At 47.2% G+C, this 23,675-nt stretch overlaps 1 protein-coding gene across 12 annotated transcripts in view; it reads left to right on the top strand.

The window, feature by feature from the left end:
• Positions 1-23,675, top strand: part of FRMD4A (FERM domain containing 4A) — a 452,880-nt gene that overhangs the window by 374,571 nt on the left and 54,634 nt on the right. For all 12 annotated transcript variants that reach the window (XM_077169372.1, XM_077169370.1, XM_077169369.1 and 9 more), the window contains exons 13-15: positions 1,506-1,644; positions 7,602-7,743; positions 22,083-22,216. In XM_077169372.1, coding sequence (XP_077025487.1) covers positions 1,506-1,644; positions 7,602-7,743; positions 22,083-22,216 — 415 coding nt within the window. The remainder of the gene's footprint in view (positions 1-1,505; positions 1,645-7,601; positions 7,744-22,082; positions 22,217-23,675) is intronic.

Consider the following 23,675-nt stretch of genomic DNA (forward strand, 5'->3'; position numbering starts at 1 on the left):
GTGGAAGAGGTAACAATTAATAATGGAACCTGCAGAAAGCACTTTCAGATATTCTGATTTAAATGCCCCCGTGGAGCAGAGCTGAGAGGACCTGTAGCTCTTCCTCACCCGTCTGACCTGGAAAATACAAGCGCCTAGCCCCCTATAACTCTCACTCCCTTCACTTCAACCGCATTTCAAATTACTTTTCCATTCTAATTCAGCATTTATGGGGAAAAATATTTCTTTCTTTATTCCCAGGAGCAACAATTGCCATGGATGCCAAACGGGGAGTTTCATTTTAAATCTGCAGAGACCCGTGGGGGTTTCCTCTCTCTCTCTGGCTGCTTTTCAATGATTCTGAACTTTGTGTTCTTTTCTGAGCTGGCATTTTTTTTAATTAACTTTTATTTGAGCCAAGGGAGTGGGGACAGATGGGGAATATCAATATCCACTAACCAGCAGATTTGAATTTCTCCTTAAAAGTGGATATGAAGACCTGCTGCTTAATCTTTAGCCTCCAAAGTAAGATCCTGGGAGCAGCTTTAAATTTTCTTCAAGGGAAGATTTGCCACGAAAAAAACCACCATTGTTCACAAGTCCTGATTATCCCAAGTTCTTCCAGATCAGAGCTCTTCATCTTGAGAACACACTCAAGTCTTTCTTCTGATGTAAATCCACAGGCAGACCCCGCCCCACTTTCCCACCACCTTGCCCCTCCCCCCACATCCTCAGATTTCACTTTCAACATAATCTGCCTGTCCTATTAAACATACTTCCCTGAGAATATGATCGTGTCACCCACCCCCCTCTCAACGCAGGGTATTATGTTGGCACCAGGGTTTTCCCTTTGCGTCTTTGAGTCTGGTGTCCTTTCTCTTGCCTCCATTCTGAAGTGAACTCAGAGGCAGAAGTTGGGGAGAGATCAGGTGGGTTCATTTCCTTCTGCCTTCCATCCCCTGATTCCTCACCCCTGCCCCCCTGAATATACTTGAGATGGCTAACCAGAGCTTTCAAAGAACACTGCCTGAGAGTAAAACAAGACACCCTGGTCTGCTCAGAGGTGGAAAAGAATCCGCTCACCCTTCCCGCTAAGCCGCATTGCCTGGCAAGCTGAGAACATGGTCGAAGGCTTTTCCTGTCTCTGAAGTTTGCCTTGGCCCAATGCCAGGAGCTGAGGCACAGACAGGACAGTCCGTGACCTAGGATGACCCGATTTATGCCAGACAAGGCAGACGTGTGGCCGATGCGGAACCCTAAGGAATTAGTGAATGGAAAGGTGGCCTCAGCCAGCCAATCTCCCTAAGCTTTTGAGCAAGCACACGTGCATGTGCATGCATGGGTGAATGTGTGTGAATGCGCGCGCGTGTGTGTGTGTGTGTGTGTGTGTGTGTGTGTGTGTGAGTTGACTTTTAGCTCTACATCAGGGCTGTTAGGAGCCAGTGGGTCCTCCATCACAGCTGTAGACTAATGAAGACCTCTGTCCTGGGGAACACGGTAAAGGCTTCTGGCTCTTGCCTCCCCAGGGCTTCCGTGACGCGGAGGACATTTGGGCACAGTGGCATCGCGGTGCATACATGGTATGCGTGTCCGGCGCTCATCAAGTCCATCTGGGCCATGGCCATCAGCCAGCACCAGTTCTACCTGGACAGAAAGCAGAGTAAGGTAAGTTCCCCCCTCCCACAGGGATCCCAGATCTTTCACCCAGCCGCCAGCTCACCCCAGGCCAGACCAGGCCCCTTGTCCTGGGATGCGCACAGGTGCAGACTTGCCTCTTCAGGCTTTAGGGGGAGGAGTGAGACCGGCTCCTTGGAGGGGCCTCTTCCGCGCAGCTTGCACACATGCCAGCCCCAACCACTGCCCCTGCAGTGCTGAAGGCCTCTGAGGAATTCTGAACCAGCTTTTGGAATTTGGGAAACTCTCCCAGGGGCACGTAGGCAAGCCCTTTTGGGTTTTCAAACAGTAACAGATTGTTTTATTTTGAAAAAAAGAAAGAAAAAGAAGGAGAAGAAAGTAACCAGTCCCAACTCCTAGATATCACCTAATTGTTTAGGGTAATTGCCCTGAACCCTCCAGGCTTTTCCAACTGCCAGTTCCATTTTTAAAATGCAAAACTGGAAAAAAGAAAAAAAAAGCATCCAGAGCCAGGGTTTTGGTAAACAAGCTTCCTCCATGGGAGATTTCACCCATCCCCTCCCAGACATGCAGGGCGCCTGTTCTGGTGGGTGGGAGGGTGACGTCTTCCTGGTTCACACACAGCTTCTAGCCACACTGGATTCCTTCTTGCTCCCCTCTCCTTCCCCCCATAAGCCACTCCCTTCCCTTCACCTCCAGGTGAAAAGTCTTTCTCAGGATCTTGTGGGCTCAGGGGTGCTGGGAATCCAGAGCGAGACAAGTTGGAGCTGGGCTGTGGTCGGCACCCCCACCCCTGGGGATTTTTTCCTCTGGAGGAGGGGGTGGACCCTGCCCTGATGGGACTGTCTCTTTGGCTTTCTTTTCCTTTTGGGTGAAGGTACATTTTCCCAGGGTGGTGGTTGGGGTAATGGGTGGGTGATGGAGAGGGGACAGTTGGGGCCCAGTGAGTCAGAAGGGACAGATAATAAGAAAAGGGGGAGCGGTTGTAATGCTCCCGGTTGTAATACAATTTTAAATCGGCACCTTTTACGGGAGCTGGGCACCTTCTCTGGAATATGTTTCCCCTCTACCCCATCTTCCTCCTGGCCCCTTCTTGGTCATTATCTGGGGGTGAATGGGTCCAGGGTGGGATGTGTTTGTTGTCAGGAGTACAGGGAGTATCCCACAGCTCCCCTGGTGATGCAGGCTTGGGTGCTGGAATTTGATCAATTCCAATTAGATCAAAGGAAATGGGGCCAGACCACAGACATGGGTGTGTGTCAGCATTTTGCTCTCCAGTGGCAAGAGTTGGAGGCTGAAGCCTTAGAATGTTGCTTTCATTCTCTGTGTTGTTCAGGGGAGGCTGGGGGGCCACACGGTGTACCAGTCTTCTGAACCCTGTCGTCATTTCTTCTTGCAGACAGACACCCCCCAGCGCCCCCAAACACACACACATACACACTGATACCATACTTGTGAAAGGGGAAGAAAACATTGTACCTGACCCTAAAGACAGTAGGATGTAGTGTCAGAGCTCCTTTTGTGCTGGGGTGTGCACAGAGCCTCCCTTGGAGGCCCCAAGTTTGTCTTACTCTGCACTTGAAGAAGCCTTACTCAACTGACTGACGGATCAACCCACTGATGCAACAAATACAGCTCAAAAATTAATCATCATAGATTGCATGTTGACAAATAGTGCATTCTAAGAGGCTAAACCAAATGCCCACGGCAGTAGGAAAATTTCAACTGTCCCTTCAGTAATCCTTGGGAGCCTGAAGGAAATGCACTCCTAGGAGGAGGAGAACTTTTCCCAAAAAGTCTTGAACATGCACAAATGCTCCCAAACCCTTGCATTTATACTAGGAACCAATTTCCTCCACCTACAGTAACAGGTGAGAAGCAAGCTACCCTATATGGAAGCTGGAAGACTCTGCTTTCCAGCCCTATAACCTAGGCAAGGCTTTCATCGCCTGTGTTTTGCTTTCCCAATTAGAGAACAGGAAAGGAAATTCCTAACCTAAATTATCGATTGGTTAAATGACACAACGTGTGTGGAATTGCTTCAGAAAGCATGTGCTATCTTTTATTATTATCATGATGAATCTAACTTTTCCGTTCCCTGGCCAACACCTGTGTAAAGTTCAAAGTCTCTCAAAGGCCCCTAAATTAAATCAGAGGTGATAGAATTTCCCTTAGGAATTACCTTACAACACCTTTCCTTTCTGGAACGGCATGCTTTACAAAACAGTGATGAGAGCTCATCTCCGGTGGGCAGAATGGGCTCTGGGGTGAGTGATGGCAGACAGGCCCAGGTCAAGAAGCTCCAAAATATTCTGGGCAGCCAGGCACGCTGGGCAACGCTTCACACTCCCGTCAAGCACCGTGCCAACCATTCCTTTCTGGGAAGTGCTTCAGCACAGCCTAGGCCTCCCAAGTGATCGACCCCAGGGAGGCAAGTGTGCTCTAGTGGTTTGAGTCAGCAAGGCGGGTGGCCAAGAAGTCTCAAGTTCTTCCCTGATGCGCGCTTCTTTTCTCCTTTCGTTGGTTGTTGTGCAAATCATTTAAGAAAATCAAACTCTCTCTCTTTTATACATACATACACTTTCTCTCTCACACACACACACACACTTCTCTCTCACATGTACACATACCCTCGCACATACACTGTCTCCCTCATACACACATACACTTTCTCATACACTCAGTTGCACTCTCTCACACTCACTTTCACACATACACACTTTCTCACACACACACACACTCCTCTCTCTCTCTCATTCATCGGCCTCACCCCATCCCCAATGATCAGTTCTTCACTAAGGACAGTGTAGAGTGGGGCTGCGTTCGTTGCTTTTCCATTGCTCCCTGAGAATGAGAGACTGATCAGGCCCCAGTCATACTTGGCAACTCCTATATGCTGTCCTGAAAAATCAGAACTGTTTTCAGCTGGATCCCAGCAACCTCTGTAGCCGTGAGCCAAGGAATGTCTTCTGGACTTTAGAGAAAAATATTTGGAAGCTCAGATTGTTTAGAATAACCATTAGACAGTTTTCCTCTGAACTCAAAGGGAAGGCTTCTAGAATTGACCCCCAATCCAAAGGTCTTTCCTTCTTCTTATATCTTTTTCTTTCCTTTTTTTTTTCTTAACTGGTCCGGTCTGCTATTCTTCATGTCATCTAGAATCAAAAGCCACGTGAAGGCAGGGAAGGAGAGAAACCTAGTTCACAGAATCTCAGCAATAACACTGGGTAATGCATGTCATACAAGTTTGCAGGGTTTCTCTGGTAAGGGAGAATCTCCTGTCAGCACTCATTTCTGGTTTTCTCTCTCTGTGTCCATTGGGCTGTTGTGATATTTCCATTCCAGAGAAGATCCCGTGGTTTCCTAAAGCCTCAAAGGATCCAGTCTTTCTTGCGGAGAAAGGACATTTGCTGTCACTCTTTCCCTTATCTGCTTTCTGGCCTCTGAGATGGATGTGTGGGGGGAGTGGGGGCAGGGCAGGGCCTTCCATTGATTAATGAGCTCTCCAGCATATTAGGTTGAGCCACCCATCTAACCTCATTTAGCAAATTACTGCCAGGCTCCAGTTCATATGCCGTTCTACTCCAGCTGCCTTTGAGTACATTCTCTCATTTAGTCCCTGTCAGCCTCAACTCTGGACAGTGGGTTTTAAGGTTCCCGTTTTACGAGCAGTAACCTGAAGATCAGATGGAGATCAGGGAGGTAAAGGCTCCTACCCAAGATCCGACATGGTTAGTTGGAAACAGCCAAGATTCTAATCCAGTTCTTGCATACTTCAAAGCCAGGGACTTTCACTGCTATCCTAAGTCATTATTACACAGCCCTCCCCATGGTCTCCTTTGTGTTAAAGCACTGGCCTTGGTAAGAGAAAGGAAGCAGTGAACTGGGCTTGCTGGGCTTGCCTAGAGGGTATGGTCGACCAGATGGCTGGTATTGATAGGCTGCATCAAGATGAAATAAAAGGTCCTTCCTGCTTTCTGCTGCAAGCCAGAATCCTGGGAGGGCCTAGCAACTGGGATTATTTCATGAACAAGGAAGCCCTAACATGAGGAAGTTGGCCTGGTTCTGCATACAGGGGACAAAATAAAAGTCAGAAAGGAGACATGGGGAGAGGAAGGGCCAGCGAGAGGGGGGTGGTGACAGGAAGGCAGTTCAGACCCAGGCGAGCAAAATAAGCACGGCCTCTGCATGGTCCCTGCCTACAGCCTGTCATCCCGTTAACACAAGGACAGCGCATGGGGCTGGAAGGCATTGTCATTCACCACGGTGACAGCAATGTCTCGGCAGAGGAAGGGCAGAGCCAGGGTGTTCAGAGGGACAACTCCAGGCGCTGGGCCGGCATCTGGCCCAGAATGTCGCATGTCAACACGGAGGGCAGGGGTGGCAGCGGACACGCCCCTCCAGGGCCTTTGTCATCCACCCCATTGCCACTCTTCCCTTGTGTGGAGATCGCTGAGCCTTAAACACCATCTAACCTTCCCAGGGCTGCCATAACAAAGTTCCACAAACTGGGTGACTTGTAGCAACAGTCTCACAGACATGGAGGCCAGAAGTTGGAATCAAGGTGTCCGCAGGGCTCTGCTCCCTTTTCAATCTATAGGGAAGACTCTGTCCCCTGCTTCTCTCCCGGCTTCTGGTGGCCCCAGAGGTTCCTTGGCTACAGAGGCAGCTGCCTGTGTCTCCACATGGCCTGCCTTCTCTCCGTGCCTCCTCTCCCCTGCTCGTAAGGAAAGCAGTCATGTTGGGTTCAGGCCTACTTGACCTCGTCTTAACCTGCCTAATCCCATCTGCGATGAATGACCCTCTTTCTACGTAAAGTCACCTTCTGAAGTACTGGGATCAGGACTTCCACATATCTTTTTGGGGAACACAATTGCACCCATAGCCAGCATGCTCACAAAAATCGATCGGCTGATGAAAAAACAATGGAACTATCCGGCACATTGTAGGAAAGCAAACGCATGTGCCCTTACTGTAGGTGGTGACTAAAGCAGATGCCTTAACTAAGAACAATCACTTCTAGGGATGCGATTGTAAATTCAGAATCCTTTTCTAATTATTCTAACCTGTGGGAATCCTTTGCCCAAATCAGGCCAGTCGCTATGTGGAATGGGTAGAATGGCATTTCAGCCATGGTGTGCAGACTGTGACAACACACACATCTAGGTAGCAAAGTGGGGGCGAAACACAGTGCGCAGCATACGGGGACCTCTGCACCCAAACTGGCAGTTGTCCCAGTGGCTTTGATATGTGAATACACAGAGACTGTGGGCTCTGGGCTGCTGTCACTTCTCAGCCCTCTAGCATCCCTATGGTCACTTGGCTACTGATTTAAGATGTTTAAGCCACATCAGAATTTATTGGAATTTCATAAATATCTGTATCCCTTGCATCATACACAAAGCCGAAAATTCCTTTTCCTCCTTTTGTAAGCACAAAATAGTAATAATCACTGCTGTTTGTTGAGAGCAGCGTATCAGGCAGAAAGGGGGAGAGAGGACACGTAGGGGAAGTGGGGGCCGGGCAGGGAAGAGATGGTGGGCAGGGGAGGGGAGGCCAGGCAGGAGAAATGGAGTCAGGCAGGCGAGGTGAGGACAAGTACAGGAGGGGTGGGTGGACAAGGGAGGTGGGGGCGGGCAGGGGCGGGGAGGGAAGCACTTCTGGTGTCCCACTGCAGTGGCCCTTGAGGTAACCTTGGTCATTTCCGCTCTTACCCGGATGGGGACAGCAAGGCGCAGTGAGACCTGGCAGCTGTCCCCAAGTGCAGAGCCCACCCAGGCCCTCTGATCTGCCGCAGGCCCCTCAGACCCATGCAGCGCTGCCCAAGAGACAGGGCGGGGCTCGGCCGTCGTCATGGGGGCCGCAGAGATCCCCTGTGGGCCCCTGCAGAGGGTGGCGGGGCCAGGTGGGGCGAGCCTGGGCGTGCAGCCGTGGTGGCCGGGCCCTGGGTCTAAGCCGGGTCTCAGTCGCCCTCTCTCCGCCTCTAGTCCAAGATCCACGCGGCGCGGAGCCTGAGCGAGATCGCCATCGACCTGACGGAGACGGGCACCCTGAAGACCTCCAAGCTGGCCAGCATGGGCAGCAAGGGCAAGATCATCAGCGGCAGCAGCGGCAGCCTCCTGTCGTCGGGTGAGCCGGGCGTGGCGCAGCGTGGCCCCGGGAGGGGGCTCGGGGCTCCAGACCCAACCCCCATGTCAGGGCCGGGGAGGCAGGAGCAGGCTGGGGCGCCGCTTGCCCACCCCCAGGACTCTCTCCCCTGGTGGCTCAGCCGAGCCCTGCGTGTGTTCTTAGAGGAAGTGGCACTAACGGGGGGGGGGGGGGGGGGGGGGGGCTGCAAATTCCTGAGACCTGGAAAAGGGCCAGAAAGGAGAGGCCGGCTCTCCCCGAGTGTGGACTCGCTGCCGGGCACATGCCCAAAGTGACCCCCGGAGGGTCCTGTTCAGTTTCTGCCGGCCAGGGCGTGTGTCCTCATCACGAGCTGGTGGGCGTGGGGGTCCTGAGGTTTCTGCTGCTTTTGACTTCCCCGGGGTGGCCTTGCCGAGGTGACAGGGGAGGAGGGCAGGAGCCGGGTGCAGGCGGTGCTGGTTCAGGGATGTGGAAAAATGTGTAACCAACTAAGTGGCGGCACCGGCTCTTGGATGATTGTCCAACTGTCCTTGAGAACCTGGACCCTGGCCTCGGAGCTTTGAGAACCAAGCAGGAAACCTTCACCCCTCCTCCTTCCAGTGCCTTTCCTGCAACTACACACTGTAACTGCAAACAAACGCACACGGGGGCGGGTGCTGGAGGGGAGAGAAAGGGAGAGCAGTCAGATTGGCTCTGGGCTGGCGTGGCCCAAGGACTGACCGTGACTCTAAAGAATGCAGGCTCAGGGCCCCTTGCTGGGAACAGTGTATTCACACTGTCACATGTTTCTGTGACATTCTGCAACCGTCATACATTTTGTATTCTTTTTTAAACATAACCACCAAAATTATATAAACTCCAGGCCCTACAGAACCTGGGTCTGCCTCTGACAGCTTCTAAATTTGCCCCAAACCCCTCTGTTCTACTTTGTTAGCTGCCGGAATGCAGTATACCAAAAACGGAATGGCTTTTAAAAAGGGGAATTTAATAGGTTGCTAGTTTACAGTTCTAAGGCTGAGAAAATGTCCCAGTTAAAGCAAGTCTATAGAAATGTCCAATCTAAGGCATTCAGGGAAAGATACCTTGATTCAAGAAGGCCGATGAAGTTCAGGGTTTCTCTCTCAAGTGGAAGCGCACATGGTGAACACAGTTAGGGTTCCTCTCTCAGCTGGAAGGGCACATGGCGAACATGGTGTCATCTGCTAGCTTCTCCTGGCTTCCTGTTTTATGAAGCTCCCTGGGAGGCATTTTCCTTCATCTCCAAAGGTCGCTGCTTCTCATGGCTATGTCATTCTGCTCTGCTCTCTCCGAATCGCTCATTCTCCAAAATGTTTCCTCGTTTATAGGACTCTAGAAACTTATCAAGACCCACCCAAATGGGCAGAGACATGTCGTCACCTAATCCAGCTTAACAACCACTCTTGATTGGGTTACATCTCCAGGGAGATGATCTGATTACAGATTCAAGCATTACAGTATTGAATAGGGATTATTCTGCCTTTATGAAATGGGATTTTGATTAAAACATGGCTTTTCTAGGGGACATACATCCTTTCAAACCAGCATACCCTCTTTACCTTAGTTTCTACTACAATTTTTCCAGCAGTAAAATGGGCCAAATGAGAATGATTTCTGAAGCATTTATGTAGATACTAAAGACTAGATAATTTTATCTTCTGGTATCAAAGGGAATTCCATTCAAAGCCTGAGAGCCCTTCTTCTCTGAGGCGCAAAATACAATCATTTCTTGTTTGTTTGGTTTTGCTTTTTCTAAACCTCCTTTTGAAACCCAGAGTCTCGGATCAGAGCTTGGATTCACCAGCCCACCTTCCTCCTTACCTATCCACAGGGAATCATCCCCCCTCAGCCTCCCAGGGAAGGGGGAGGGCTGGGCCCCTGCTATGATTTCACATCCCTTTGAAAATCCGGGTGCTTTCTGAACTTGGCCTGGTTCTGTAGACCCGGATGGAGAATCCAGGCTCACCCATCATCAGAGGAGAGCAAGAGCTGGCGAGCCCCCTGGAGGGCATGTGGGAACAGAGAGCTGGGCCCCACCCCCAGAGTTTCTGAGTCAGGGACTGGGCAGGCCTGAGCATCTGCGTTTCTAACAGGTTTCCCGGGAGCTGCTGAGGCTGCTGGTCGGGGGTGGGGCACACCTCCAGCACCGCTCCTCTAGCTGAGCAGTAGACGAAAGGCAGAGGTGCCCGTGGCCCAGAGGGCTCAGGGCCCCCCCCCTTTAAGCCTGTGTCCCTGGCCACCCCCATGGGTGCCCATCTCTGGCTGCCTCCAGCTACAAGGACCTGTTAGCAGAAACCCCTGGAGATGGAAACCACCACTGGAAATGGGGACGTGCATTTTTAAGAATAGAGCACACTTCATCTCTATAACGACTTCAGGCTGACATTAAGGATCAAAGTCGGTTGGTCGGAAGATTAATCAAAAGAAACCCTTCCTGGAGAATACAGCCCCTACGCATTCCAGAGCATCCCTTTCACCACATGTGAAAGGGATTTTCAAATGTCTAAGAACAGTAGGGGTCCATGCTGGGCCAGGTGGGGGTCGTGGGGGCAGCCCACAGCCCTGCTCTCCTCCACTGGCAGAGCAGCTGCTGTCAGCTCAAATGCCCCTTGGCCCGTCCCTGTCTCCACTTCCCCGCACAGCCAGGTGGGAACAAACCCGGGTTAGGGAGGCCAGGAGGTGTGAGTCACACCCCCTTAACCCGCGTCAGGGAAAACTAGGCCAGAGAGCACGCAGACTCTTCCCAGCCCTGCAAGTCGGAGCCTGAAAAAGGTCTTAGAAGTCAGCAGCTGCCACTCCTTGGGGATGCCACCCCTCCCTCACCCCCTGTGACGTAGGAAAGGCAATGGGGACAGTGGATCACAAACAGGAAATGTGCAGTCTACTCACAGAGCAAATTTCTAGTGTCTATAGATGTTGTCATCTCTTCTGCTGGAGGAGAAAACCTTCCAGGGTGACGAGCCCCAGGTGTGCCCCCAGAAGGGATGGACTTCGCATCTCCCACCTGGGAAATCTCACCCTTGGCTTGAAGATCTCAACCACTGGCTTGTCCTCTGCCTCCTTCCCTTTGTCCTTTGCAGTGTCCTCTGGCCTTGCGGCTCGTCGAGGACTCTTTTAGGAGGGTGCCCCCACAGATAGGGTCATTTCCCATGACAGCCCTGATTTGACATGCTCTTTTTGCCCTCCTTGTCAGACAATATTCTAACTTTCTGTTCAGAAAATACGATGTGTCTAACCCAGGAGGCTGTTCAATAAATCACTTTCTTTCACCTTCCACCTCGAGCTGAGCAAGAACGGTTGGGGGGCTAATCAATATGCATTTTGCGAAACTGGTCGCCAGTTGAAAATCCTTCCTTCCAACCCCAGCAGCCCCTGGTCCAGCACCCACGTGGCGCTTGATGCACAGTACCTGGAATTGAATTTTCAGGAACCCCTACGTGCAATGCATTTTAAGACTCCTCTATGTTGCCGGAGCGTGTGGTAGGGGCCTTGCTAAGAACCCTCAAGTGACCCACCGCTGTTTTCCCTCAGAATGTGGTATATCCCTTTTGTAATACTGGTATTAGACCTTGAAAAGTCGATCTTGTCAGATCAGGTACCTACTGCAGATTGCATTCATCCTTTTTATCTCTCACTCGTCCTTCCGCCTTCATCCATACCCAAATTGTGGGGTCATGACCCAGGTAATAACTCTGGAATATTTCTATGGTATAAACATTGTTTCTAGCTCCCAAATTTTGCTCGGTACTACACAGCAGCATTGAAAAAGTTGTCGCCCCATTCTTCAAAGAGTCAGCGTATTCTTTATTGATATAAAATGGAGATAAGTCTTTCCAAGCTATTAGTAATTTTGAAGGAGATTTTCCTCTTAAACAAAGGGCGTGTCATCACCCTTTAAATGACTGACATCCAGTTCTTGGTGTCGGGCCTTTTATGCTAAGGACATGAAGAAATGTCATTGGTGTCTGTTGAGCAAGTTTCAGGAGTCCCCACTTTCTAAAGCCCTGAACCATGCATGAGCATTTCAAAAATCAAACGTCGTTGTGGTTGAAATGATTTGTTAAGGTGTGGGGCCAGGACACCCTGAATTCTGTTCAAACTTTTTCTTTATAAACTCCTGCAGCAGGGGTACATGGGGCGGGCCCTCAAGAGGCCAGCGGGTCTGTATCCTAGCAGAGGCCGTTGGAGATATGACTCAGCTGGGGCCTGTGCTCAGCCAGCGCTGAGCAGGGCTTTTGGCTCTTAGGGAGGTCCTGGCACCTGCATCCTAACTCCAGCCTGCGGCAGGATAGGAGGACCCACGTCCCAGGACATGTCCACCGAGAGAGCCTGGCCTCCCTGGGGCCCCCAGGAGGAGGGGACATTGAGACAACTCAGGGCACCACCCCCTCCAGCTCAACAAATCTGCCCACTGGACATTTCCTCCAACTTCATAGAAGCCTCTGTATGTTCCTTTGGCTCAAATTTGCTTAGGGAACCAATTTTCAGGGGTTCAGATAAAGTTGAGTAGGACAACTATGAATCCAAACCATTTGGTTAAGATGTTTCCAGAGAATGGAGGAATAAAAAAAGACCCTTGAAATTCTTGTCTGGTGGGAACTTCAAAAGATTTATCCCTCTCGTCCTTTCCCCTAGTACTTGAAGTCCCAGAAAAGATTGGAGAGGAGGAAAAAAAATGGAATAAGAAAACAAAAAAAGCACGCCCCCCAAGATCTGCCTTTCTGGTCGTAGCTGGATGCACGTGGCCCTCCATGGCTCACACGGGTGTCAGGCAGTGGGAGTGAGTGTGGGATTTGTCCTGAGCACTGTGGGGATTTGCCAGTGCAGAAGAATTCTGATTTCAGTGGGAATGTAGGGGCCGAGGGGGAGACATGGTTTTCCTTTCAGCCTATTTAAAGAAAATGGCACCAAGCCGCTTAGGAAATACCCTGTGTTCTGCAGGGGCTGCAGCTTGCAGTATCACCCAACCCAAAAATGTCGCTGTGCATGCTTTTTTAAAGAATTGAAACAAAGTTGCTGTTGTCGGCTTCTTAAATGGAAATGTAGGGACAAAAGAGACCCATTCTTTGTAAAACAAAAGGACATGTTGTGTTTGCAGATAGGAACGAAGCTGTGTGATGAATGAGGTGACAATGAGTCATCTTCAGGGTGATTAGAAGAACTGTGGCAAATAGGGTGATGAATCTTTGGGTTTAAAAAACAACTACTGTCTGCTCTGGCCACCCAGCAGGGACACTTTCTTCTCTGGGAGGAAACCCGTGTGCTCCATAGAGCCCAGCTTTGCCTGGCATCTGTCCACATCCGTGACTCAATTGTTCGCCTGTACTCATTCTCCGAACGCTGGCTCTTCCTTCCATTGTTGGAACGTTTATGAATAACTCACATCACAATTAGGATGCAGTTATCTGACATGTCTCCATATGGTGCCTGCCAGCTCTGTGGCCGTGGATACGTTAAAAAAAACGTGGCTGTGAACCCGCAGTGTTTGCGGTTTTTCTTTTCCTTTTGTCTTCATCCTTTCCCGTCGTGCTCTTAATGCTAAGTCCTTCCTAGAGCTCTCTGGGCCTTTCTAAATTTCGTTATTTGCAGCTTCCTCTCTCCTCTCCCATCAAGTCTGAGGAGGCCCAGGATTCTGGGGCCCTTGTCTCGTGCTTCACAGAAGGCACAGCCTGTGTACCCAGTCGGAGCTCCAGAGTCCCTTTCTGTGGAGTAGATGTTTCTGGACTTGGTGCAGAACTGGCCTAAGTCAAAATTGACTTTCATGGGACAAAAACTAAATGAAGTCTTTCTGTATTACTAGTTCAGGAATATCTGCCTACACAGGGCTTAACATAAATGAACGACTTCCCAGCGGGAAACTTTCAAACACTGACAACGAAATGTCTCCATTTGGGCCAGCCCTCTGCTGGCACAGCACTTGGCTGGGAAGACAGAACGAGGATAATTGAAATTCACAATTAATCTCCAAACCTCAGTTGCAATAGAATAATAGAATCCTGGATTCAGAACTATCAGCCCCCTCACTTCACAATATTGAAGCAATAGAAACCTTATGAGTTACCTAAAAACAATAGTTTCAACTAGATACTTTACTGGATGCTGCTAATTTTTTAAATTGACTTTTCGATTTTCGTTTTCTCTCTCTTTTCTGTTTTCTATTACATCTGTGCTCTTCACCCTTTTGGTGAAATTACCACAGTACCCTGGAATCTATCCAGAAAGTTAAGCTAATCAGAAGCTCCCAAGCACCATAAAAACGATGCTTGCTTTTCAAAGGGCTTCAATTCCGATACTCTATGAGGTGAGCTGTTTTACTTTTAAACTTTCTAAGCCTGATGAAAAGTTTTCCAAGCATGCATTGTTCACGTTAAAAGTGACATTTAATTCTCTAAGCCCATCTCCAGTGAGGAGACACACTGCATAGACCACAGTTATCTGGAAATCTGCAACGGATTTCATTTCCATTTCGTGTGGTCTTTTAGGATATCTTATATGTAAGGAATTCACCATAAAGGATTGGTAAGGGAAAGGTCTCTTTATCATGAAAAAGAAGTTCAAATCTTTTCTCCACAGCTATTCCTGGGGTAGCTGCCAAAACTTTTCCTTACAGATCTGCCGGGAATATGTCTTCATTTTTTGTTTCCGAAACAGACAGATTGTCATTTCCTCCCCCTTGGTTTTAGGACAACGGATTTCTTTCTTCCGCAGGGCACTGTTTATTTCGAGTTTCCCCTCCGTTTGGAGAGGAAAGCAGTCCTTCTGTCCTCTGAAACAGACAGTATCCATCTGCATGAAAACAGATGAGCCACGATTCCCGACAGTCTCCTGGGCAGGATGTGTGCTCATATCCTGTTCTGACCAGCCGGGGTGGTGGAAAAGATAGGAGCGAGCTCTCTACCCCAGCTGGACGGGGGTGGCCTTGCACGTGTCTGCCGGCAGAGGCGAGGTGCTGTTTGTGTGTGCTGGACTTTCAGACCCAGGAAGCCACCCGCCCCCTGGTGTGAAGGTTGGAGTTCCCCACCTGGACAATGAGTAACTGAGCAACAGGGGCGGCTCTGCCAGGGAGGGTGAAAGAGGCTCCCTTAGTCTCTCTGCCAATAGCTTCAGCAGCTTGAGGGAGTTTGTGCCAACAATCTCCTAATAACCACTGAGAATGGCTTTCTGACCTTGAGCAAATGATGCAGTCTCTCCGTAGCAGTGTTTGATTAGGAATCGACTTCTTTAGGACCAGATCCTTTTCTCCACCCTTCTTGTCAAATTAGTAGTCACCTGCTTCTATAAAATCGTTTGGATCATTGGTATGGAGGCATGCTGATAAGAGAGCCCAAACCAAAAGACTGAGTGTCATTCAGAGGGATATTTAGGGAGCAGTAAGTAGGGTGAGTGGATTACTAGGTAGCTAATTGGATGTTCTTTTCTCCTGCCTGTAAAACGTAGGGGGTACTTACTTCCTCCAGGAGAAGAAAAGCAAAGTAGAGATGATGGTCAGCTCTCCGCCTGGCCCTGGGGCATGGGCTGCCTCGGATAGTAGTGACTGCCTGACTGGATCCCGGGATGCTGCTGTCCTTCAGCCTCCTACGGGGCTCCCTAAGGGCTGGGCCAGGTACCTGTGTCTCCCCTGCACCACCTTGCACACAGGAGGTTGTCTCATTGGCAGACCCAGAGAGCCCCTTGGCTTTCTCTTCCTTCCTGCTGCCTCAATTCTGAGCAAGCGGTAGTATGGACAGAGCCTCTCCTTGAAAGGCAGATATGATTATATAAATCAGAAAGCTCCCACCCTCGGGGAGTTTCCATTCTAAGCAGGAAATACAAGCCAAGGAGACAAAGTTGGAATCCCAATACTGCTTCCTTTAGTCCTCCGGGATCTGGTCTGTGAAAATGGGACTCAGGTTTTTGTTCAGGTTAAATGAGATAACACGTGGGAGCTCCTGGAGCTCTGTAAAACTCCACTTCCTGTCCCTCCTTCCTGAGTTACCTGAATTTAGAAGGCTGCAGCCGTGCCTTATCCACAAACTGTTCCTCCTGTTTTACATTATGGGCTCTCTGGAATTGGGGTGTCTCTCCCATTTTTGCTGAAGATCAGATAAAGGCTAGAAACACTTTTTAATGAAAATAATAATCAATATTTGCATAGCATGTGTTGTGTTCTGAGCTCTCTTTGAAGCATTGCCTCATTTAATTCTCCCAACTTTTGGAGTAGTCCTGTTTCATTCCCATTTTAAGAGGAAAGAAACTGAGACTTAGGTTACATCCCCAGCGCCCACAGCTAGTAAGTAGCAGCACTGAAACGTAAACCCAGACCTACTAACTCTTGACGGTAAATTGTGGAGTTCTGGCTCAATAAACTGTTTATGTTTTCCAAAATATCATCAGCTCACTCTCTCCTGTAAACTTGGATGTTGCTTGAAACTTTTACAAAAAACACAACAAAAAATGGTATTTGTGTATTGCTTACATCTTTCAAAAATATCCAAATCACTCAGTATGCTTGGACAGTCCTTTCCAAGTAACTCTCAGCTACTATTTTGTCAATCTATAAATTTTGAGATCTCACTCTTTGAGGTACAGTAGGGAGAGGTTCTGTCCAACTTCCTACTTTGTCCATCCCCAAGACAGCTCATCTCAAACTTTCTGTAGCATTCAAGCCTACCAATATTGGCTTAGTCTGTTGATGAGATGAAGAGGTAAATCCTTTAGATGCTGGCTGATAATTAGACCTTCCTCCCGATTCGAGGTAAGCTAAAGCAGTCACTGAGATGAGATGGGAACCAGCGTTGGCCAAATGCTTGTCTTTCCAGGAGGTGGGCATGGTAAAGGAAAGCAAAGGGACCGTTGCACCACATATGAAGCTCCTTTTGTAACAATTGCAAACATGACTGCTGGAAGTTAGAGGGAACTACCTACATACATTGTTTATGAAGTAATAGATTCTTCAAGATGTAGATTCTTCAAGATAAAGTAATAGATTCTTGGAGATGTGTCAACTGATCAATTTATAGATGAGGATGTTATATCTCTGAGAGGTTAGTAACCCACGGCTGTTTATGCCAGTAAATAGCAGATGTGTGTTCAGAATCTAGATCACTATCCCTTGATGCCCCTCTAAAAGATAGTGGATTTACATGATTTTTTTTATTTCTAAGGGACTAAACTTATACTCTGGGAGTGCTCTTGCATATGCAAAGTTCTCTCTGTGTACAAACATGTAGAGATACAAAAGCATATTATGGAGGTTTTCCCTGCCATCCCCCCAGTAGATACTGATGTGAAGTCATCTCTACATCGAATCGTCTTATATGTGTTCATAGACCTGTAGTTGTTGAGGTGCCTGTGCACCTGAAGCTGGCGAGTAGCACTTCCCTGACTCAGTTTCTTCCTGGAGCCATTCTGATCCTTGAGGGGGCACAGGAGGGCAACCAAAGGCTGACTCTGCTTCTTGATTTCCAACTGTCTTGCTGGCTTCTGATTCCCTTTTAGATGTCCACCACCTTGGTCAAGGGCATTTCTGGAGGGATTTGGGAGCTCACCGACATCACAGAGCAGCTGGGCCCGCTTCTGGTGCTCTTTGGAACTGTCCCTGGGGATCCTTTGTCAATGCTCATGAGCCATCTCGCCTCACTGTGGGTGACACCCAACAGGCTCACCTCTCATTGCAGCTGTGACAACTTGGGCAGGGAGTTTCCTGAAAGAAAAGAAGGCAGCGGGACCCTGTGTTTGAATGCAATATGATGTTGTCCAAACACACGAAGCAGAGTAATGTGGAGCTGCCCTATGCTTGAGGAGGGCTGGGGGGTGGGGGGTGTCCCAAAACCTGCTGCTCCTTCTTGCCCCACTTCCAGCTTCTTCCCCAGCAGCCCCCAAATTCCTCTCTGCAGACCCAGGGACTCAAGAAACACAGTTGAAAATGCTGCCCATGCCCATTTTATTCCTTTCTAAAGAGGAATATTGGAGCCCAGGTCTTATACAGAATTGCTCGGCAAGGCTCTTCTTTTTTTTGCATGGGCAGGCACTGGGAATCGAACCCGGGTCTCTGGCATGGCAGGCGAGCACTCTCCTTGCTGAACCACCATGGCCTGCCCTTTTTTCTTTAACTTTTTATTTTGAAATATTTTTAAACTTAAAGGACAGTTATAAAAACACTACAAAACCCATACAGAGAACTCCAACATACGCTCCACCCAGATACACATACTGCCACTTATTCTTAAAGAAAATTTATTAGGGAAATTGCAAATTTTCGGAAAAATCATGCATAAAATATAGGATTCCCACATACCATCCTGTTATTAACACCATATATTGGTGTGGTATGTTTGTTACAATTGGTGAGAGCACAGTTTTATAATTGTACAGTAACTATATTCCATGGTTTAACTTAGGGCTCACTGTTTGCACAGTGTGGTTTCATGGGGTTTTTTTATTTTTTATCCTATCACTGCATGTTCAGTATAACATTTCCCCTTTTAACCACATTCAGGTATTTATTTCAGTGCTGTCAATTATATTCCCAGTGTCATCGCTACCGTCACCGCCATCCATTCCCAAAAGATTCCCATCCTTCCAAAGCTCTACACATTTCTTTAAAAGAAAATGAAAAAAATAAAAAGAACACCCAAAACATCCTGTCCCCCTTATCATTTATTTATTTTTTCTTTTTTTTCTTATTCATCTGTCCTTACACTGGATAAAGGGTGTGGCAGTCACAAGGTTTTCACAGTCGCACGGACAAATCTTAAGAGCTCTATAGTTATTCAGACATCTTCAAGAATCAAGGCTATTGGATTATGGTTCAACAGTGTCAGGCATTTCCCTCTAGCTACTCCAATACAGCAAAAACTGACAAAGGGTATCTATATATTACAAAAGATATCTATATATTGCATAAGAATAATTTCTGGAATGACCTCTCTGCTCTATTTGAAGTCTCTCAGCCACTGAAACTTTATTTTATTTCTCTTCCCCCTTTTGGTCAAGAAGGCTTTCTCATCCCCATGATGCCAGGGCCAGGCTCATCCCTGGGAGTCATGTCCCATGTTCCAGTGAGGTTCTTTGAGCATCAGGGAGGATAGAAGGAAGGTAAAGTTTCGATGCTTTCCCTCTCTCTGATCCTACTGGTGTGTATGTGAGAGAGTGTGTCACATCACCCTAGATCGAAGGCTCAGCTATTCCTAAATACTTCAGCTAAGTGCTTGATATGTGTTATCTCACATGCCCTCCCAATGAATCAAAGACGGCGGCATCTCACCACAGGGTCACGCTGGGTGAATGGTTCAGACTTCATCAAACCCAGACCTGTTTTACATTCCACCCATCTGTCCAGTTATCACTAAAATGGAAATCTGCTGGTCCAGAGCAGGCCAGCTCTGACTTTACAAGGATTTAACTTTGCTCCTTAGTCCCAAATTCCTCCTGTGCCAGTGAGCTTTGGTAGTATCAGCGATAGAGAGGTCCTTTTGAACCATCCACCCTGCCAAGACCACCTTCTCTGTCTTTTGTGGGTTTGGAATTTGGGCTGCTTATTATGAGTATTAATACTTTATGTAGCATTGACGAGCCCTGCAGCCAAATCTTAACTAATCCCTTAACCACAGACCAGAGCAATAAAAAATGCCGTGCTTTACCTCCCAGAGCCTAAAGGTGCTGTGATTTTTACAGTTCTTGGACACAGTTAACAACCTAGGTTTGGCTTAATAAACCATCATTTCCCACGGAGAGGTTAGGCCAGGGTGAGAAGGGAAACTGACTCTTCCACTTAAGCTAGAAACCTGTTCATCTTCTTGGACCCAAGTTTCTGCAGGCCTGTTTTTTTTTTTTTAATCTAAAGTCTGACTTCCAGGTTTATTTTACGTTCTTATTAATTCTTAAGACGCTGGAACAAAAGGTACTTCATTAGGTTTACCTGTCTTCAAATGTGCTTGGAGACTATAAGAGAACCATGTTAAGACTCAAAATGATTCCACCTTGCTGCCTCAAATGGATGTCAGCTGGAGATGCCTCATGGCTATTAAACAGGAGGTAATTAACTTATGGAGGTAGAAGGTATGAACCATTTCAGAACAGATGATCCTGCTGTGCCGCCCAGTGAGGGGTACATCAGCACGACACAGTCTGGGTTTAGTAGATCAGAACCCTGAGTAATAGAGCTTCGTTAAGGGTCAAGCTTTCCTTAGCATTTGCTGCTGAACTCAGAAACCTGCAACTGAAAGCCTGACCAAGTCCAGGGAGGAGCTACAAAAATGATGGAAAGTTTGGAGGGCAGGTTCCATAATGAAAAGATTCAAAGGCACTAGATTTATTCAGCAGAATGAGATACAAGTGGGTGATAGACAACATTTGATGTTTGTTCTTTCAGCTAATATTCTTTAGCTAATGTAGAGGCATAACGATGATATATTCCTCCTATTTCAAGCTAGAGTGGGGTGGGGAAAGAAAGTTGTAAAAGCCTAAGTTGGAGATTAAAATGTGTTTAGACATTAAGAGTTCTTGATTTTTAGGTTATAAGATCTGAGAATCCTTGTAACCCATGTCAAACTCTGAAATATGTTCTACAACTAATTGCGGTGTTGTGCTCTGAAATTTATAGCTTTTTTGTATATATGTTATTTTTCATTAAGCAAAAGGAGGAAAAGGTTGATTGTGATGATAAAAAAATATTTAAGCCCTCTAGCCTCCTATATTCTAGAGCAGCTAGAAGGAAAAATAGGAGAGGATCGCATGGTAGCCCACGACGAACTCTGGGATCTGTCCTGTAACTACTTGTTGAAGAGTGCTTTGAAAAATATTGCTTTTTCATTTTTTTGCTTTGTATATATAATATACTATACTATAAACAAAAAGTTAAAAATAAAAAAAGAAAGATCCTATTTTCCTGGTAATTGAGAGAATATGGAGTTTCCCATTCAGAGACTTTAAATAAAAAAAAGTCAGTCTTTTTGCAGAGACCATTTGAGCGCAGCAGAGCTTCCCGATGCAAACCAAAGTCCTCTCTCGCCCTGTGATTCTGAGATGCCTTCTTTATCATGGAAAGAAGCAGAACAGCGGATACTGCAAATTCTGATAGGATCTTTCCCAAATCTGCCATTCAGGCCTTGGTTGTATGAAAATGTTGCTTCGTGTGGAAATGCAATTCCTACTCCCTCCCCTAAAATAACTCCTGCTGGGGTTTTTATTAGGATTACAATAAAATTGTTTAATTTCTGGAGAATTGACATCTAGCTTCCAATATCCATGAATATGGCATAACCATCCATTTATTTGGGTCTTTCGTCATTCTCAGCATGTGTTATAATTGTCTCTGTAGAGGATGTGCATTTAATGTTTTTCCGATCTATTGAAAATGGTATGATCTGAGCCCATTCTGCCTGTATGCATCGCACCCAATAACTCCTGTCCATTCTAACACTTCTGCCCACTGTGGGTGTGAAAGAAAAGGAATCATCAGCTTTTGCTTTTCTACAGAGCCAATGCACCTTTACTCACTTCTAGGTAGAAAAAGCACAGTAGCTTCACTACTGGAAATCTGTTTCAGGATCTGAGCATTGCAGCCCCCAAATTATTCTTTTGGTCAAACCGAAATTCCTCCAGATGACATTTTGGCTTCTCCCTATCATTTGCATCATGATCTGCCTTCCACAAAGCTTTCAAATCTAGCCGCCTGTTATTTGAATCATCGTATAGATTTTTCCAACCTAGAAAGCATGTAAAAATATTTATAACATTTGTTAGAAAGGAATCTGCTCATGATACAATTAAAATTTTTTAAACAATAAAATTCTAATTTTATTTTTAAAATATATGTACCTAGAAAAAAAGATCAAAAGAAAATGCATACAAATGGCAACAGTGGTTATCTCTGGGTAGCTCATTTTATGAACTGTTTTTATGTCTGTCTAGATTTTCAAAATGTGTATGTACTCAGAAAAAAACAAGCATTTTAAATGGAAAAAATAAAGTTAAAAATCCATGCAGAATTACTGACTCGAACTTTAGTTTCTCCTGAATAATGTAGAGTCCATTCAAATTTGCTCATGAAAATCAAATCTGGTGTGTGACATGTCATAAGATAAGCAGCAAAGATAAACTCCTTTACTGGGAGTGTAAATTTTCCTGTGCGTTCTGGCGAGCTATACATTCCACCAGGTGCCGCGCAGCTTTGCTTCTCACCTGAACCCCGAAACACCTGTTATGTTTTGCACGCCCCAGGTCTCTGTGGTAACTCCCCCACACACAGTGCAGACTCCAGCTTGGTGTACCCGTGGTCCAGGCGCGTGTCCCCATCCCCATCAGCCGGCCGGCCAAGTGACCGTCACCCTGTTTCTTGACAGGCTCTCAGGAATCAGACAGCTCTCAGTCAGCCAAGAAGGACATGCTGGCTGCCTTGAGATCCAGACAGGAGGCTCTAGAAGAGACACTGCGGCAGCGGCTGGAGGAGCTCAAGAGGCTGTGCTTGCGGGAAGCGGTGAGCAGCCCACGTTCTGTCGTACAGAGATTAGTGATGTCTGCGATGTCCTCTAACCTGCACCCCTAGGAAAGGCAAGGGTGGTAAAGAGAGGGCTAGAGGGAGCCAGGCCTCCCCAGAATGCACACTTTTGAAACCTCCAAAGCTCAAAAAGTGACTTGAAAGAAATAGAATGAGTGGGTGACATTTGTCAAAGCTGGCCCTTGCTAGATCCGAAATGGTGCCTCACAGGGAGAGGCCAGAGGGGAGCTCATAGGATGGTTCTTTGTATTTTCCAGATATGCCAAAGTTTAAAAGCATTTCCTTCAATGATGTTATGGTTTGTCACCATCATCCTAAGATTGCATACCTTGGTTTATCGTCGAGGTAGCTTTCCCTTTGCTGGAGGATATTTCAGACTGGGCTCTGGAAATCATACTGAGGAGGATCACTGGAAAGACACAAGGAAACCAGGATTTTGCTGAATGTACAAGTCCCTTTTAGCCTCAAGATCTGATGTCTCTAACGATCGCTCTCTTTTTTAATGAAATCTTAGCCTAGTGGTCTTTTTAAATTTTATGCAAAAGCAAGGCTTCCTGGAGCCTGTGTACACACTGGTCTCAAGTTTCACGGGGATTTAGGGTCTACTGCAGGCCACTTTCTTTGCTTATTTGAATGTCCACTTACATCTTCCTCTGCTTTCTCACACTCTTTGTTAGCATTTTTGGAGACTCCATGTTTTACTGTAACATATCCCCATGCATGTGTGCGCATGCATGATTTCTGTGTTCATGCACATGTGTGGTTGCTGTGTGTGCACATGGGGTTACTGTGTGTGCACACATGTGCATATGGGTATGCACTGTGGTTGCTGTGTGTGTATTTGCACTACGTGATTCCTGTGTGCTTGTGCATGCACACATGTGCATGTGCTTGCTGTGGACGCGTATGTAACAAGGGGCTCTGTTCGTAAATTGCCTGGGGGGATATAGAAAGCAGTCCCTTAATGGAGCCGAAGCTGCATATTCCCCTCCCCCAAATCATAATGCCTTGCAGCAGGAAGAATGAAACAAGGGGCCACTGAATGAGATCGCATTACATTTCAACTGGGCTTAATTATGGTCTGGATTGATTTAAACCGGAGCCCATTCAAAGCAGAATCACATTAGCACAAATCCATTGCAAATCTTAGGAAAGCGGAGGGCCTGGCAGGGGAATGTGCTGGGTGAGACTGTTACTATTAGCAACATTTTTATAAGTACGCTTGAAGGATTGAATAAATACAAGTTTTAGCATTTGCCTCTAATACTTGGTGTTTTATTTTTAACATAGTAAAAATCGCTAAATCCAGCAAAGAATTTACATTAGAAAATTTAAGAAACATTTCAGGGAAAGCTGAGCTCGTGTTATCAAAGTTTCTGTGTTTCTCTTAGAAACAAAAGCAAAATCACAGAAGCAAAAGCCCCTGGCTCCTGGTAAA

Source organism: Tamandua tetradactyla, chromosome 7, assembly GCF_023851605.1.
Source record: "Tamandua tetradactyla isolate mTamTet1 chromosome 7, mTamTet1.pri, whole genome shotgun sequence".
In the NCBI taxonomy this organism is placed as follows: Eukaryota; Metazoa; Chordata; class Mammalia; order Pilosa; family Myrmecophagidae; genus Tamandua; species Tamandua tetradactyla.